The 16,674-nt window shown below is 42.3% G+C and overlaps 2 protein-coding genes across 3 annotated transcripts; both read left to right on the top strand.

Annotated features, from left to right (window-relative positions):
- Window positions 1–1,148: 1,148 nt before the first annotated feature.
- LOC129596033 (WD repeat-containing protein 5-like) lies at window positions 1,149–5,653 on the top strand (the record flags this gene model as incomplete). Its single annotated transcript, XM_055493187.1, is given in 6 exon segments — window positions 1,149–1,389; window positions 1,392–1,639; window positions 2,407–2,695; window positions 3,262–3,422; window positions 4,820–4,883; window positions 5,194–5,653. Coding segments are annotated over 6 exon segments (1,113 nt in total), but the record flags the coding sequence as incomplete, so codon positions are not given.
- A 296-nt stretch (window positions 5,654–5,949) lies between these two features.
- On the top strand, window positions 5,950–16,151 carry LOC129596076 (hatching enzyme 1.2-like). Of its 2 annotated transcripts, XM_055493243.1 has the most exons (7): window positions 5,950–6,276; window positions 6,417–6,547; window positions 6,764–6,851; window positions 6,941–7,064; window positions 7,214–7,395; window positions 14,873–15,157; window positions 15,219–16,151. In XM_055493243.1, the coding sequence occupies exons 1-7, from the start codon at window positions 6,186–6,188 to the stop codon at window positions 15,320–15,322; spliced, it is 1,005 nt and encodes a 334-aa protein (XP_055349218.1). In that variant the 5' UTR covers window positions 5,950–6,185; the 3' UTR covers window positions 15,323–16,151. The 2 variants fall into 2 exon arrangements, with proteins under 2 accessions (XP_055349218.1, XP_055349219.1); XM_055493244.1 differs by lacking the exon at window positions 6,941–7,064 and having other exon boundaries at window positions 6,764–6,903.
- Window positions 16,152–16,674: the final 523 nt, after the last annotated feature.

The following is a 16,674-nucleotide window of genomic DNA, read 5'->3' as shown; positions in this document are numbered from 1 at the left end:
ATTAATCTACGCTATCAAGTATGTCGTTTAGTCAATCTTTAATTCTTTATGACAATTTTCAATAAGTGTAACAAATTCTTTATGACAATTTTCACGGGCAAGTCTGGTCTGTAAATTTACAAACATTGATTGCTCATGCATTACGACCTGCGAGTTTACAACTCATAACGCGCCTGTATCACAAGATTTCGTTCCCTGCATATTTTATATTAGTTACTTACAGGAAAACAAAAAATTATAATTTAGTATCCGAGTATTAAAGATAATAAAGAAGTAAATCTTGAGAAGCCGCACATCACGCCGGCTAATAAATTTCTACTGTACGATACTTCTACCGGAAGTTCCGCAACTTCACTTCGATCAGACGCTGAATTTGACTACACGTCGTGATGAAGCCAATAATTAAGTATAACTTGCAACATTAACAAATGTTGCTCTTTACCGCGTGCTTCAATTTACACGAAAACCAGTAATAATTTACTTAAAAGTTGAATATGACAATATAAGTTTATAACCACAATATCAATAAGTGTTTTACAAATTCAGCCAGTGACAGTGACTATCGTTGTGGTGCCGTTTTGGCAAACCCCTTGCGGATGGCACTTAGTGATGTCTATAGCTCAAGAAGGCAAACTGCAAAGAAAAGCGTGACGCATTTCTTTCTTGCCTTTATGACTTATTAAATTTTTACAAAATTTAATAATATTTTTTATCATCTCCTGTGTCAGTCATCACTTTCTGGCTTTCTAATTTCTTGTTGCGATTTTGATAATGCAGCTTTTTCGAGTTTAAACATTTCGCCATTGCGAAAATCTGTTTCTTGCAGGAGAAGTTTTTTTCGGACGTCCGAATTATCGTGCATTACGTGAGTGGGCCTCGTATGGTAACACTGGCGTTCGATCGCAAATTCGAATCGCAGCCCTCCCAGCTGGCTAGCTTCCCTTGCTCCTGGCGATTGGTGTTGTTTGGATACTGTCAATTTCAGTTTTCTCTTGCAGTCCCCGGATCGCCCAGCATGATCCCCCACTAACTGCCTCCTCCCCTTCGCACTCCACCCCACCATGATGGGGACGGCCAAACCCGAGCGCCCCCTCAGCCCCGAGATCCCCATGCAGCCGCCCCTCTTCCGCACCCCCAAACCCCCCAACCTCCCCCGCCACCCCCTGCATCTCCGTCTGCGCACCAAACCCCTCCCACCCCCACCGGCCCCCGCGGACGCCAACGTCTCCATCCTGCGCAGCTCCACCCCGGGGCCCCGTTACCAGACGCCCTCTGTCGCCCCCTCGCCCGCGCCCCCGGCGGTCCCCATCCACCCCGCGACGCCGTGGAGTTGTCGCCGTTTGGCGGGGCATACGCGCGGGGTATCGGCCGTGCGCTTCCACCCCAGGGGCGGGTGGTGGCCAGTGCGGGAGCGGATCGGAATCTGATTGTGTGGGAAGTGGAGACGGGGCGGAATGTCAAGCAGGTGATCGGGCACGGGTTGGGGATTAATGATCTCAAGTTCTGTGCGGATGGACGGTACTTCCTGACGGTGGCGGATGATCAGAAGGGGAAGGTGTGGGATGCGGGCAGTGTCAGGCGGGTTGGGACGCTCAAGGGACACACCATGTGTGTCTTCAGTTGCGGCTGGAATGTACAGGTACTGCACAATTTTCCTGGGATTTTTTACAAATTAACAAAGCAGTTTTTTCAGATGAACTGGATTAATTATCTTTAAATACAATATGTTTTTAATTTTGATTCTTACTTATATCAGTCTTTTCTTGTAGAATTTTTTGTGCAGTTTGGATGAATTAAAATTTTAATTTTTCCGCTTTTCTGACGGAAAGAAAGTCCCTGTCATTTTAGTTTTCTTGTATACCCTTTTTTTGCCTCGTTTTCAGACATCTGTTTAATTTTCTTGAGTCTGTGACTCTCCGAAATATTTTCTATTCCGTTAATTTTTATTCAGTATTTTTGCGCAGTGTGCAGGTTTAGCAGTTACTATTTTTGCATCGAGATTCAAGAATTCTTTCTAGAGTTTTGATTTTTTAAAGGTTACTTACTTTTTAAAACTCGTAAAAGATGTTTTTTGCAATAATTATTTAATGTTTTATACAATTTGTCCTTAGTTGTTTCGTAATTAGTTTGGACAAGGTGGAAAATTCCACAAAAAAATCTATAAACTCGTCGCTGCAAGGAACGATCGAAGGAGAAAATTTTGAAAATGTGTATTCACAGCATTCTGGCTTACATTCGAAAACGAAAATGGGTGTCTGATGCGCACAAATTACTGCGTGCATAATTCAGTTCGGAGAAAAATGGAAATTATCATAAAAGATAAATTAAATATATTACATAGAAACAACTTTAAAAATTTAGGAAATTGTGTAAAATGTAGCAGGATGTCTTTCGAATATTTTTTAGGGAAATATGGTTGCTACGGGCGGCGAGGACGGATCTCTGGTAATGTGGGATGTGCGAACGTTCAAAAGTGTCCGGAGTATTGCGACGGCGCATTTCTCGCCGGTGTCGTCGGTGGAATTCCACAGCGACAGCAGTGTGGTGCTGACGGCCAGCACCGATGGACTGTGCCGGATGTGGGACGTCTCCACGGGCAATCTGCTCAAAACGCTGGTGGAACAGAAGAATCCTCCCGTGGGATGCGCGACATTCTCGCCCAACGGCCGCTATATTCTGGCATCGCACATGAATGGTATTGATACAAATAATTTCGCTTCTGCCAATGGGAAATCATTTTGGAAGAACGTTATCCAAATTCTTGGAATCTGCGATTAATTATTTTTCATAATGTGGATAATTTCTTTTTATATAATCCAGCCTGCGAATTACATATAATTAATTACCTGTATATTTAATATATTACTGCAAGTCTGAACTGCATAATTCTACCTGGAAATATTTTGTATAATTTAACTATTAAGTTGATCGGCTGCATCCGTTAATAATTGGTTACTGTGCTAATTGATATTTCTATTTGGGCGATTTAAAGTGTCCAGAATTTATTTATAATATTTTTTAATTCTTTGGATTTGTTTTGTTGATTTTATAGCGGATTTTTCGGATGTTAAAGTGCTTTCCCTGTTTCTTTATTTATTGGCAGCAGGAAACTTCGCTGTAATACTCATTGGCTGATTAATTTTATTTTCATAATTATGAACGCGCTTTTTCTGTACGTCGCAGTTAGTTGATTCTCGTACTGTAATACAGCATTAAATGTACCTTTTTCATGAGTACATACGTGCTCTGAAATATTAATAGGAACCATAAAGATGACTGATTATTTGCGGAACAAAGCCAAGAAGATTTTCCAAGGCCACGTGAACGACACATTCTGCATTTCGTCCAGTTTTCTCACCGTGAAAACGGCTGGTAGTGGTGCTGCCAGCGCGTGGATTGTATCCGGATCGGAAGACCATAAGGTACGTACCACATGCATCTTGTGTGCTCGATTGATTGAGCCGCACGTTGAATAATTTAGATAGGAAATCACTCCGGAACAGTATATAAAAATTTAGGTGACCACTCCGTACACACCCTTTCACACCCTTTCACTCCGTACACAACCTTTTGCACTCCCTTTCATTCCGTGCACAACCTTTTTGCGCTACCTTTCATTCCGTGCACAACCTTTTAATTTATTTAATTTTTCACAGCAGAGTTATTTCTGGAATAAAGAAAACGCACAATCTCGACCGTTTTTTTTTTATTTTGAACAGCAACGTTTTTCAGCAACCAGGACGTCTTCGTCGGAACGGTCCCATGATATTGCAAAAAAGTAGTAATATTTTTTTTGTAGTTTTGCTTTTCTGTAGTAATATAGATTACAAGTATTTAAGTATAATATATATAAATATGTTATATATATAAAAGTTTGGTAGTGCACCGAGTGAATGGTAGTGCGCAAAAAGGTTGTGCACGGAATGAAAGGGAGTGCAAAAGGTTGTGTACGGAGTGAAAGGGTGTGTACGGAGTGGTCACCAAAAATTTAACATTTTTCCACATATGTTGTGTGTATCTGTCAGAAAAGCTACCGGTGTACATTTGCAGTTTCTTTTACAAAATATGATGAATCCCCAAACTTTTAAGATTTGGTACAGTTTTTTCACGCTAAAATTATTTCGTAGCCCTGTGGTTGATTTTTTACAGTTGACGCAAGCTATATGTCACTTTAATTTATATTTAACAGTCGCACTCTTTTGATTCATGCAATATTTTCCGCGTATATGCTTTGTGATATGTTTTTTTGTTGCTATTTGTGGATTTGAATGAACTAAGTGCTTACTAGTTTTATATTTATTTCAGTATATTAGTTTGTGTATTTGTTATAAATTGTACCACTTAAGTCTTCGTTTGAAAACTTGAGGCATACGGCCGCATGTACTGTATTTGCGTTGAAAGTGGTCGAAGTGGATGTATCGTAGTGTGGTGGCACTTACTTATGTGATGCGCAGAGTTGTAATAAAATGGCTTGGGCTAAATGATTTTGATACTGTATAGAGAAATGCGTTGTAATCTTCGATTTTTAGTTCTCGCGTAGATCATCTAACAAATATTTGAAAAATCTGTTTTGCAGGCAGATTTTTTCTGGAAGTTATTCTGCCTGCGTATCTGTAATAGCGCAGAAAAGAAACCGCTCAAAAAATTAGCATAAGAAAAAAGTTGCCTCCGTTAAAATTTGACAGGACGAGAGATTTCTGTTCTGTTCTAGCTAGCATGTTGCGCTAAGGTGTAAATACTATTTTTAACACTCGCATTGCATTCGCTTTCTAAGAGTTTTAATTTCAAACACACATAAATTTTGCGAGACATTTTGCAGATTTACGTCTGGGATGTTAACTCGGCGCGTATCCTGCATCGGCTGGAAGCTCACTCGGATACTGGTACGACTCTTCACAACAAATAATTGTAGAATATCAGTGACCACCGATTCCTGACGTACATTAATAGGAGTATTAGCAATGTAAATGTTAAAAATACGCAAATATTTCCCGTTAATTACACATTATTAATTATTGTATAATGTTGTACACAGAGTGTAACATGTAAATGTGTAAACTGTTCCGGTTAATAATCGGTATTAATGCATAAATATGCACAAACAGAGTACATATTTATGTACACATAAGTGTGTACATTTTTGCCATAATAAATGTTTATTTATCGTATACATTATTGTACCCGGTGTTGCAGTGTTGTCGACGGCGTGTCATCCCTTTTTGCCGTGTATCGCGTCGGGCGGACTGGAAAAGGACCGCAACGTCTGCCTGTGGACACCGGACTCCACGGAACCATCGATCTAGACAAATGCGGCAGCTGAAATGATCTTTACAGGCACTTGACTTACGGTAGCTGCGATAGTGATCTGGCTGGTACAGACGAATCAAACCTTCTGTTGATACTGTGTAATACGTTACTGTTGTTGATTATTTTTTGTTGTTTGTGACTATGAGATGTCTGTGATAAGGTTTTCTATGGACGGCACTGCTATTGGATACTGTATTCAGGAATTTTGTTGTGTCTTTTGTTGCCAAAATTGAAAAAGGGAATTTTTTTGTTGTCAGTTAGCAATTTGCAATGAGTTGTATGTTTTTTTTGGAAGTGTATAAAACCGAAAAGTGTTGTCCTTGTTTGCTGTTATGTGGCACGCACGTGTACAGATACGGTTTGATAAAAATTCTAATCATTATTCTATCACAAATTAAGGGACAAAAAAAGGGATTTTTACATTATAAATGCCGGATTGATTAATCCAGCTCAATAATGCACACGTATTCCGCACTTTATACGCATTTATATGAAGCTTTATGAACCAACAAACGAAAGCAGCAACATGCGATTTATATCTCGCAAAGCGGGTCTTTTGATACCGATCATGTGCTGAGCAGTGCTTTTGCGGCAAAAGTCGTCAGGATACACCGATACATCGTCAAGTTGTAACGAGCCTGTCTGATGTAGCTAAAGATTGTCAAACTGATTTCTTTGCAAATGGTGACATCCACCGGAAACCTTATCTCGTGCAACGTACATACGAAAATTTAACATGTTGTTGTTTAACTTCGTGAAAGATAATTTTGGAATTTTATTCCATAATACCTGTATTTTCCGAATGCAGCAAAGTGTGGACGTAACGTTGCAGGCTCAGTAAAGTTATCATACATATTTTATGTTGGTTAGACTCAGCAATGCGTGTCCCTGTTTATTCCTGCCTGGATGCAGCTGCTTGGGTTACACTGGCTTGGATCTGTGCAGTGGTTGCCTCCCAAATACCTGAAGGTGAAGCCGATTTTAAGTAACGCCAAGGACGTGGAAAACATTTAGTTACAGAGTACTGCAAAGTTAATAATTATCAAAGGAACTACTCTGAAACGTTTATTTCTAAACTCTCCAGTATTTCGCTAACCACATTACTGCAGACTGGAAATCATACATTTCACCGGAAATTCTTGTTACGCACAATGGACGAGATTCCGTAACCTTGTTGTACAATACGAAGTTACTCGAAGGCGATATTGAAGGCATCGACCGGGACGCAGATGTGCTAAACGTTGGTGCCGTATCTTTAGCAATGTTGATTTTTCTATAAAATGCAAGTGCCATCGTTTAAGTCGTCTTTATATTATGATTGGTAATTATCGTCGCTGTATTGCAGCTGTTAAATGTCACCAGAGCTGACTGCACGAAATATGAAACATTCAGACTGCTATCGTTAATTCTGGTTATTTATGGCTAATACATAATTAAGCGCGCATGCTGCATTAAGGTCACCGGTGTACTGGCTAACTTTCTGGATACGTCCTTTTCAAGATGGCCTAACGGACTCATACCGTTCCAAATCAGCGAAACATTTAGTGAGTTTTTTCAGCAAAACGTGCTACAAAGGGGAATATTAAAGTTGTTCAGGTACTTATTTTGGTTTCCTTGGCTTTGTTTTTGTTAGCTGGCGAGCAACAGGTTACTATTAAAAATGCTTTGCAAAAGATGTCGGGAGCAACTAATAACTGTAACCGATTCGTCCAGCGCGTGGACCATCCTAATTATCTCAAATTTATCGGCAGTACAGGGTTAGCAATCGAAAAGTAGAACAGTGTGACGAAGTCAATTGTCATTTGCAATAATTGTCGTCTGCAAGTACCGGACCGGTGAAAAGGCGACACCTGTTGCTTGTGCTATTCGCCTTTCGTATTCTGAACTGACACTCTCTATTATCCAGATGCTCTTCTTATATTGGACGCATTACGGAAGGCGAACAGATTATCCGCCTTGCACCTGCATGCCTGCAACAACTGGGTGATGTGCAGCACGAAGTCATGCACGCTCTGGGCTTCTACCATGAAATGAGCCGGGCCGACCGAGACGATTATGTTCGAATCAATTACGAAACCCTTCAGCATGGTACGTATTAGCTCTCTGCAAAACTGCACAATTTTTTCCTGCAAAATCTGAAAGTTTTGCTCTTGTTCAGTTCAGATAAGGACCGGAAGACCTGTTGCACAGTGTGCAACTGCCCTTTCCGCCGTTATTATAGATCCTAGACAATCACAGCAAACCATACGCCGTACGCGTGCTGTAAAACATTAATTATACTGTAACGATAGAAAATCTTAGTACCGCCAGTTGGGATTGTTTATTGCTTTTCTACATCAGTTATTGGTTCATTCATTGCTTGTCTTCCTCATTAAGATCATGTGAATCAGCATCTCATTGTCTTACCGCTTTACCGCTACAATCTCGATGCTCTTAACTTTTACTTTGGCGCACTAGAATCATTTCTTGGATTTGCTCCTTGCCAGCTAGCTAACCTTGCTTTTTGCCTTCTTGCCCTGTGTACTTGCTAATAAGAATCTTGCCGTGACTGCCGTGTCTTGCGTTTGTTGTTTGTAAACACTTCGAGATGAATCATCTCATCTCCCACACAGTAGTTGTGTAATTGCCACCTTACTTCCGGTCAGCATCGCTGCTGATCGTGCCAGCCTTTTGATTGTCAGTTAGCCTTAACAGCCGCTACATCGTGGTACGGTGGATTAACCATCCCACTAGAACAGCAGTTTAACCGGCTGCTGTTGCATGGCGCTCCTGGACTTCGGACCAGTTTAATTCTATCCGGCGCCGACTCGCTTGCCAAAATCTTACGCCCCACATTACCTAGACGGCTTTCCAAGGAAGTCAAGCGCCTCACCTGCACATCGCGCGCTTCCACCCACCACCAGAAAGTCTTCCTTGCCATTCATAAGGGACCGGAAATACCGGATTTCCTTAAAGATTACCGCATACCGCGATTATCAATGGGTAAGTTACTACCATGTTGCAGTTGGTGAAAACATAATTTCAATTTTGTCGGATTTGATTACTTATATTTCCACCTAAGCCGGCTAAAGTTATCGAAGCCGACGATCTTGTCGTTTTGCAGTCGCTAACTCAATTGTTGTTTTAACTTTCTCACATTACTGATATTAAAATTATACACACATTACATAAGTTTTCAGGATAAATATTATTTCTTTTGTAAATTACATACTTTCTCACGTGGCACACCCAATCTTGTTTTGTGCGTATCACAGTATAAGTACTGTATATGTTAGAGAATGAGCAGCTTACATTAGCCTGGCGCCAGTCAAATGGTTCTTTTCCCACATTACCGAACATAAGGAAGAGAGAAATGTAGATTCCTTTCCCAAACATTAAAAGAATCGCTCCAGTAGATCCATGGCATCCGAGCCAGAATCTTTGACAGACCAGCTGAGCTATCTAACGAAAGCTCAACTGCTCGCAGTCAGCAAGCGTCTTGACCAAAACATTGCCCAGTCTAAGAAGAAAGGCCACTTCGTGAAAACATTAGCCGAATACATGACAACACATAAAATCCCTTTCTCCACAGTAGATCCTTCACCTCTACCACACCTTGTCAGACAGACAGATTCTCCCTCCCGCAGCTCATACGCGACAGCGCGCTCAGATTCACAGTTTCACGCGCAGCGTTCAACCGCGCAACCAGAGCTGGCCGTCGGTCAGCCCAGAGAGGCCACAGAGCCAGAGAAGAACCCGCCGTCAGCGTTCAGATGGGCTGAGCCGGGGTACAGTACAGAGAGAATTCCCCGCTCACAGTCTCCGCTCCCGTATACTCTTCCAGAGAGTATACAGGACAAGTTCCAGTCACACCCAGCCGCAGCGAGGATGAGAGAAATATGCCACGCTCTCGACACGTGCTACACGTCTGAGCAGAGGCAGGCCGGCAGGGCAAATACAGACGAATTATTAAACTTATCGCTGATCGTAGCAGCTGAATGCATTCAGAGTGCAGCGCAGACCAAACCGGCTGCAGAGACAGTCCAATCTCCCAACGTGTGCATTGACCACAGGGCAGACATTAAACACGAACCGGCAACAAACACAGAGAATAGGACGCAGATTAACAGTACACACCGAAATACGAGTACTTATACATTAAATGCGCCTGTACATAATAGTATTCCCGAACCGGCAAAATCACCAGCTGATCTGACAGATTTGTTGCGCACATTAACGATGAATAACAACAGTGCCAGACTACAGGCTAAGGACTTTAAAATTGAAATCTTTAACAACAAGCCCGATTATATTATCACAGATTTTTTCCAGCAGTTTGAGCGTGCCGCTGCAGCACTTAATTGGGACGCAGGTAGAAAATTACAGATGCTACCGAACTACTTAGGCGATATGCCTAGACGTTTGTTTGAGTCGTTATGGCAGAAAAACTCCCATTTACCATACGATGAATGGAAAGCACAGTTTACTAAGCGATTTTTACCTGAAGATTATGAGTTGACTAAGAGAATGGAACTGTCAAAAAAGGTGTATAAGAAAGGTGCCGATATTAATGCGTTTCTTGATGAAATGGAACTGTTATTTCAGCAGATAGATCCGCTAATGCCTGAAACATACAAAGTAGCTGAAATTCAGCGTGCAATAGCTGACTTGCCAGAGTACAAAAGATTTTTGGCAACATCAAAAACACATACAGTTAGTGAGTTCCGCTCGATTTTGACCAGATTAACAATTGCGGATCGTCCGGCCGCAGGTACGGAGACAAACCCCATTGAGGTAAACTATATTACCGAAAATAAATTTCGCCCGTCGCGTGACCGCTCAAATAGCTACCAGCGCACAGATAGATCACGCAGCCGTGATGAGTACCGTCAAAACCGATATTATCAAGATCGATCTCGCAGCCGCAATCGGTATACTGGTGCAGACTACCGCGATAAACCACAGTCTGGCGAATTCCGTAGGCAGGCCAAGCCAGATCGGTACCGGTCGCCGGCGCCGCGCGCGCAAGAACGCAGCGGCCGCTTCAGCTCGACTGATCGCAGTGACCGCTTCCGGTCAAAAGATCGCTCAGACCGCAGCCGTTCACGAGATGATAGTAAACGTAGCTCAGGTCAGGATTACAAACGGATAGATAGAAAGTACATAGACTTCGACAGCTACCGGCTTCAGAATGGGAAATTATTTTGTCCACGTTGTGAGGATTTTACCCATTCTTACAAAGAGTGTGAGGATTCGCATCCTGATGATCGGTATAAAGTCGCACGAGTGTGCCCAGCAGACATTAAAGCACGAGTACAAGAGAATTACGACGATTACATAAAGTACAATCTTGCGAAAAAGGTAACGCGTACTGGCGTACTGACGAGGAAAAGAATGAGACCTTACGGTAAAGGAGGTCCGTATGGTCGCCAATATGATCCTCCGTTTGTACTTAAGGAATCCGAAATTAATACATACAATGTCCAAATGCATAAAGATTCAATAAAGATATTACCTAGTCAGTCAAGCCCTTATGCGAACTTCAGCATGCCACAGACAGTAAGCCCCGTCTACGTCGAACTAAACATTAATAATAAAAAATTACCTGTTCTAATAGACACAGGTGCAGGTTGCAGCATAATATCGGAAGTTTTAGCAGTGCAGCTCAATTTAGATTTTCGGCCTTTTCATAACGATGCTCCTAAATTACGATTTGCTACCATTTCTGAAAAGTTCCAAGCTAAGAACACGTACTTCAGTGAAATTACTATTACATTCGAACATCGTACACTACAACATTATATATTCATAGTTTGTGACTTGCCATACGAGAACATTATTCTCGGTAACGATTTCCTTAAAGAGCACAATCTGTGGATAAACAGTTACACTGGAAAATTATACTTCGGAGTTGACAGTACAAAACAAAAGTCAACAAATTGCTCAGTCGAGAACGTGTACTTTCCGATGTACAGGACATGATGTTCGCTGACACTTTCATACCGCGCACAAACTTTGTACAGCAATATCACTATCATCTAAAGAAAGCACATCGTCATCGTTTGCACGTTGAGCCCATAGCAGAAAAGGATGCCGAAGGTAGTAGCATCAGTTCGGACGTACATACAGTACCTCGTGAAGTAAGTGTTTCGAACATTATTACCGCAACCAATACATCATCACCGTTATTTGCGGGTGAACATAACGACAATACGAGTACAGTACACAGTACAGACTCTCCCACACCGTCACCGGCGCACGTCGCTTCCCCATTGCCACTGGCACTTACTCCTGTCGTGCCACCGGCGCACATCATGCCCCCAGTGCAACCAGACTCTCCTTCAAGCCCGTCGGCTGAGAAGGCGGTTTGCACCACTCAGTTCGCGCAGTCGCATGCAGCTCCGCTGCAATCTACTGCGACGGACTCGCACACCGGCGCACACGAAAGGTCAGATTCAGCGGCACTGCCTCGCGTGCCACCATGGCCGCCACCGCTGGACACGGAAATGTCTTGCTCACCAGAACCAGTAAATGACATCACATGGGATCGAGCCGGCATAAAACTAGCATCTACCACAGTGTTGCCAGCAAAGCACGGCACGATATTGACACTTTCAGCGCCTGACATTTACAACGGAGACGTACTCGTATTGGGAAACAAATTACTATTACATAGTCATCTTGTAGCAGTTCCAAATAGTGTAGTACGCTCAGAGAACGGAAAAATTAACATACTAATAACTAACTTTTCTGATAAAGATATTAAACTCAAACGAGGTGTACTTATTGGTCATATGGAACCCGTAGATGCAGTAGCAGAAGTGCCGATAACAAAACTAGAATCGTCAGATATTGCCGCCATAGATAAAGATGAGCTGATGCAACACATTAAAACAATGAAGTTTCATTCAGGATTATCTACGGAAGAGCGAAATATATTAGTCAGATTATTTGTGAAATATCAAAAAGTGTTTCCTAGTAAGGACAGGCCGCTCGGTGATTGTGGCAACATTATGCACGAGATCGACACAGGAAGAAATCAGCCAGTGAAAAAACTTCCTTACCGCGTGTCCTATGCACAAAGAATACAAATCAATTCGCAAGTACAGGAAATGTTAGATCAAAACGTCATTCGCCCATCCACATCTCCTTGGGCATGCCCAGTGTTACTTGTAAAACGTAAAGGGTCGACGAAGCCGCCCAGATTCTGTTGTGACTTGCGAGGTTTAAATGCTGTGACTAGCAGACCTTTATGGCCCCTTCCAAGAATTGATGACGCAATATCATGTTTTGGAAATTCTAAATATTTTTCAAGTCTTGATTTTAATGCGGGTTTTGGCAAATCAGAATGGCTCCGAAAGACATACCGAAAACATCTTTTGTGACCATGGACGGTCAATTTGAGTTTTAAGAATGCCCTTTGGATTGTGCGGTGGTCCCGCCACATTCCAAAGAGCTATGGACTCCATATTAAGCCATTTAAAATGGCACGGAGTCATCTGTTACATAGATGATGTTTTAGTAGGCGGAGCAACTTTTACCGAACATTGCAAGTTGTTAGAAAAGTATTAGACGCTGTAAGCACAGCAGGTTTCACAATCTCCCTACAAAATGTGAGATCGGTTTCCCACAGATTAAGTTCTTAGGGCATATTATCAGTAGCACCGGCATACAACCGGATCCAGCTAAAATCAGCGCTATTTCCGCATTTCAAACACCAAAAACACCGAAAGAGATTAAATCGTTTATAGGTGCACTGAGTTACTATCGTCAATTCATTGACAATTTCTCTACATTATCCGCACCGCTTCTACATCTTACACGGAAAAATGTTTCTTTCATATGGACACCAAAAGAACAACAAGCTTTTGACCAGTTAAAAGAATGTTTGAGCCGTGCTCCAGTTTTGAAGCCGTTCGACCACAAATTAAATACACAAATCAAAACGGACGCCTCCGGCGTCGGAGTCGGTGCTATATTAGAACAGGAACATCCAGACGGTTGGCACACCGTCGCCTATGCGTCTAAAATGCTAGATAAACATCAAGCAAATTATCCAGTTTCTGAAAAAGAATTATATGCCATTGTTTTTGCCATTAAAAAATTCAAACATTATTTAGCAGGCAAACACTTCGTAGTAATATCAGACCATTCAGCTCTACAGTACTTGCTTAACCTAAAAGAACCTCAAGGAAGGTTAAATAGATGGTCACTACTTCTACAAGAATATGATTTTAAGATACAGTATCGTAAAGGACGTCTCCACCAAGACGCCGACCTGCTTAGCCGCAATCCCCACGAACCAGCAGATGATACCGACGATTGTGACATTCCATTGTACAGTACATGGTCAGAACCGGCGCACGCTCGATTAGTGTCAGAACAATCAGCCGACGATTTTATCTCAAAAATTAAAACATTACTTTCAGATACTACAGAGTACAGTCAAGCTCCGAAGCGTATGCAGAAATTAGCTGACAGCTTCCGCATAGTACACGGTGCGTTGCACAAGCTCAGATACCGCAAGGGACGACCACATTTTTTGATTTGTATCCCTAACAATATGCGTGCAGAGATACTGTATGAGTGCCATGACTCCCCGGTTTCCGCACATGTAGGGTTTTCACGCACATGGAACACAGTGTCATCCCGCTTTTACTGGCCTCGTATGTTGCACTACGTGAAAAATTATTGTGATGCGTGCACATCGTGCCAGCAGCGACACAGCATAAACATTCCACCTAGTGGTTATTTGCAGCAAATTAAGCAGTTCGGACTTTTAGAGTCTTGGTCGTTCGACCACGTAGGTCCGTTCCATGCATCGCCCGAAGGTCACAAGTACATAATAGTTGCAGTGGAAAATGTATCACGTTTCGTAGTCACAAAAACCGTACAGTCAACCGGTAAAGACGAAACTGCCCAATTTTTAGTTAATAACATCATATTACCTTATGGACCACCGCTGCATATTACTTCAGATCGAGGAGTCGCATACACAAGTCATATTATTCAAAAAAATTAACGAAATTATGCAGATTGACCACCAGTACACTACTGCATTTCATCCGCAGTCCAATACATTAGCTGAGCGTTTTATGAGATTCTTAGCAGAAAAACTAACTATGTATATTAATGCCGAACAGAACAATTGGGCACATTATCTACCGTATATTACCTATGCGTACAACAATACTAAACATTCAACTACGCAGCAAACTTGTTTACAAACGTTTGTTGTTTGTAAACACTTCGAGATGAATCATCTCATCTCCCACACAGTAGTTGTGTAATTGCCACCTTACTTCCGGTCAGCATCGCTGCTGATCGTGCCAGCCTTTTGATTGTCAGTTAGCCTTAACAGCCGCTACATCGTGGTACGGTGGATTAACCATCCCACTAGAACAGCAGTTTAACCGGCTGCTGTTGCAATACCAAGTGATGTTTGCTGGCTTTAGCGAGCATTAACATTGCTAGAGCACCGATATTTACTGGCTCTAGCGAATACTAACGATAACCATGCACAGTAATGCTACAGAATGTTTCAGCAAAGGATTGTTGCTTCTTTTGCATTGTATTTATTTCGTAGATGCCAAATATAATTTTGATATTTTCCTGAGGAACACTCGCACGTTCGGCCTTCCTTATGATTACGCATCGATTATGCATTATCCGGCGTTTGCTTTCGCAAAAGATCCGTGGAAACCATGCATTATTCCAACCACAAAGTTTCCACACTGTATCGGACAAAGAGATAATCTGAGCTTTCTGGATTCCATCAAAATCCAAATTGCGTACGGCTGCATAAACGAATCGCAGATCAAAGCAATGAACTGGCTACAATACAGCAGAAATAACACGATGTGCTCCAAAGGTCAGCACTAGCACTGATAACGCACCGAGCTAAACAAGACTGTGCTTACTGCACGTTGTAGTTGCGCTGCGGCCAAACGAAGAAGCAGAAATGGAAAAGAGTTATTACTCAAGGACGTTCAGATGGACGTCCATCAAGGACGTTCAGATGGACCTTTCAGTCTGATAACAATCTCGTCGTGTACCGCGAGTGCGACCGGCAAATTGCATTCTCTACCCATACCAACTTACGATTTTCCAGAGCGATACTAGGCGGTGACGGAAATCTAGTCTTAAAAAATTTCAAAGATGGTTATACGTTGAACCTGCACAACACGGCAATAGTCGTAATTATTATAAATATTATACGATCTTTATTGCATGGTTTCCTTTGTGTTCAACAACAATGATTATACTGCGGTACCACGGACTAGCCTGCCAAAAAGGTGTTGGTAGGAGGGAACGGCATAACGGCATTAACGATATTATTTTGCGAACTTTGTGCAATGCCGGCATTGAATCATATCCTGAGCCTGTGGGATTTTTGCGTGAAAACGGAAAGCGGCCGGATGGGGCTACACGATGGAAGTGGTACCGTGGACAACCGCTAGTCTGGGATGTGACATGCAGAGACACGATGGCGGATTCCTATACTGACGCAACCTCGAAGTGTGCGGGCGCCGCCGCCGAACTGGCATTCACTGTCAAGATGGGGAAGTACAAGTCGCTTACTGATCGTTGTCATTTTGTTCCCATTACATGTGAGACATTTGGCACTTACTGTAATGGTACAATTGTTTTGTTGAAAGAGATCGGTAAGAAACTGTTTATGCGAACAGGCGAGAGTCGTTCCACTTGCTTTTTGTTTCAACGTTTAAGTTTGGAGATTATGCGGGGTAACGCTATGAGCATATTATGCACAGTCCCTTCTCATGTTAATTGGGATAAATTCTTCATTTGATTGTATTCGACTGAGTGGTGTTCGTTGCTGTACATATTGAAAAATAAAGACAATACTGCGGTTATACATTCCAGAAACAAGTAAATATTATAAAAAATATTTTATATTATTAAAAACTTATATTATATATTATTAAAACAAGTAAATTCCATAAATATTATAGACTACACAGCTGGGGCTACAATTAATCCCCTTAACGGCACAGCACAGCGCTGCCATGGCCACCTGCAGACTTTCAAAGTATGTACACATTGTACAGACAACATTTGCCCTACCGGTTGACACAGAGTCTGTTCTGGATTGTCAGAGACAAACGTAAACGACACACTAGTTTGAGCCACGAGCGGAGCCGGCCGGACCGGTGCCGGTATCTCGGTGCTCCTGAAAGCTGTGCCCTCGCTTCCCAAACTCGCCGCAGACATGACTGAATGCGCACGCGGTAGCTGAGCGGGGACATTTGCCTTCCTGGAAGGCATGGCAACAGGCGAATTTAAAGCGGCTCGAGTGTGAGCCGCAGTTTCCACTAAAAAGATGCTTGTTACTGCTGGTGCTTGTTACGAAAAAGATGCTTGTTACGA

This window comes from Paramacrobiotus metropolitanus, unplaced genomic scaffold (assembly GCF_019649055.1).
Source record: "Paramacrobiotus metropolitanus isolate TYO unplaced genomic scaffold, Prichtersi_v1.0 Parri_scaffold0000085, whole genome shotgun sequence".
Lineage (NCBI taxonomy): Eukaryota > Metazoa > Tardigrada > Eutardigrada > Parachela > Macrobiotidae > Paramacrobiotus > Paramacrobiotus metropolitanus.
This window is presented reverse-complemented; position numbering and strand designations above follow the sequence as displayed.

Bases quoted from the DNA above. Each gene is read 5' to 3' on its own strand.
- LOC129596076 (XM_055493243.1), top strand. From the start codon at position 6,186: ATGCGTGTCCCTGTTTATTCCTGCCTGGATGCAGCTGCTTGGGTTACA. The intron at 7,396-14,872 runs GTACGTATTAGC...TTTATTTCGTAG, and splicing joins TTACGAAACCCTTCAGCATG to ATGCCAAATATAATTTTGAT. The intron at 15,158-15,218 runs GTCAGCACTAGC...TGCACGTTGTAG, and splicing joins TAACACGATGTGCTCCAAAG to TTGCGCTGCGGCCAAACGAA.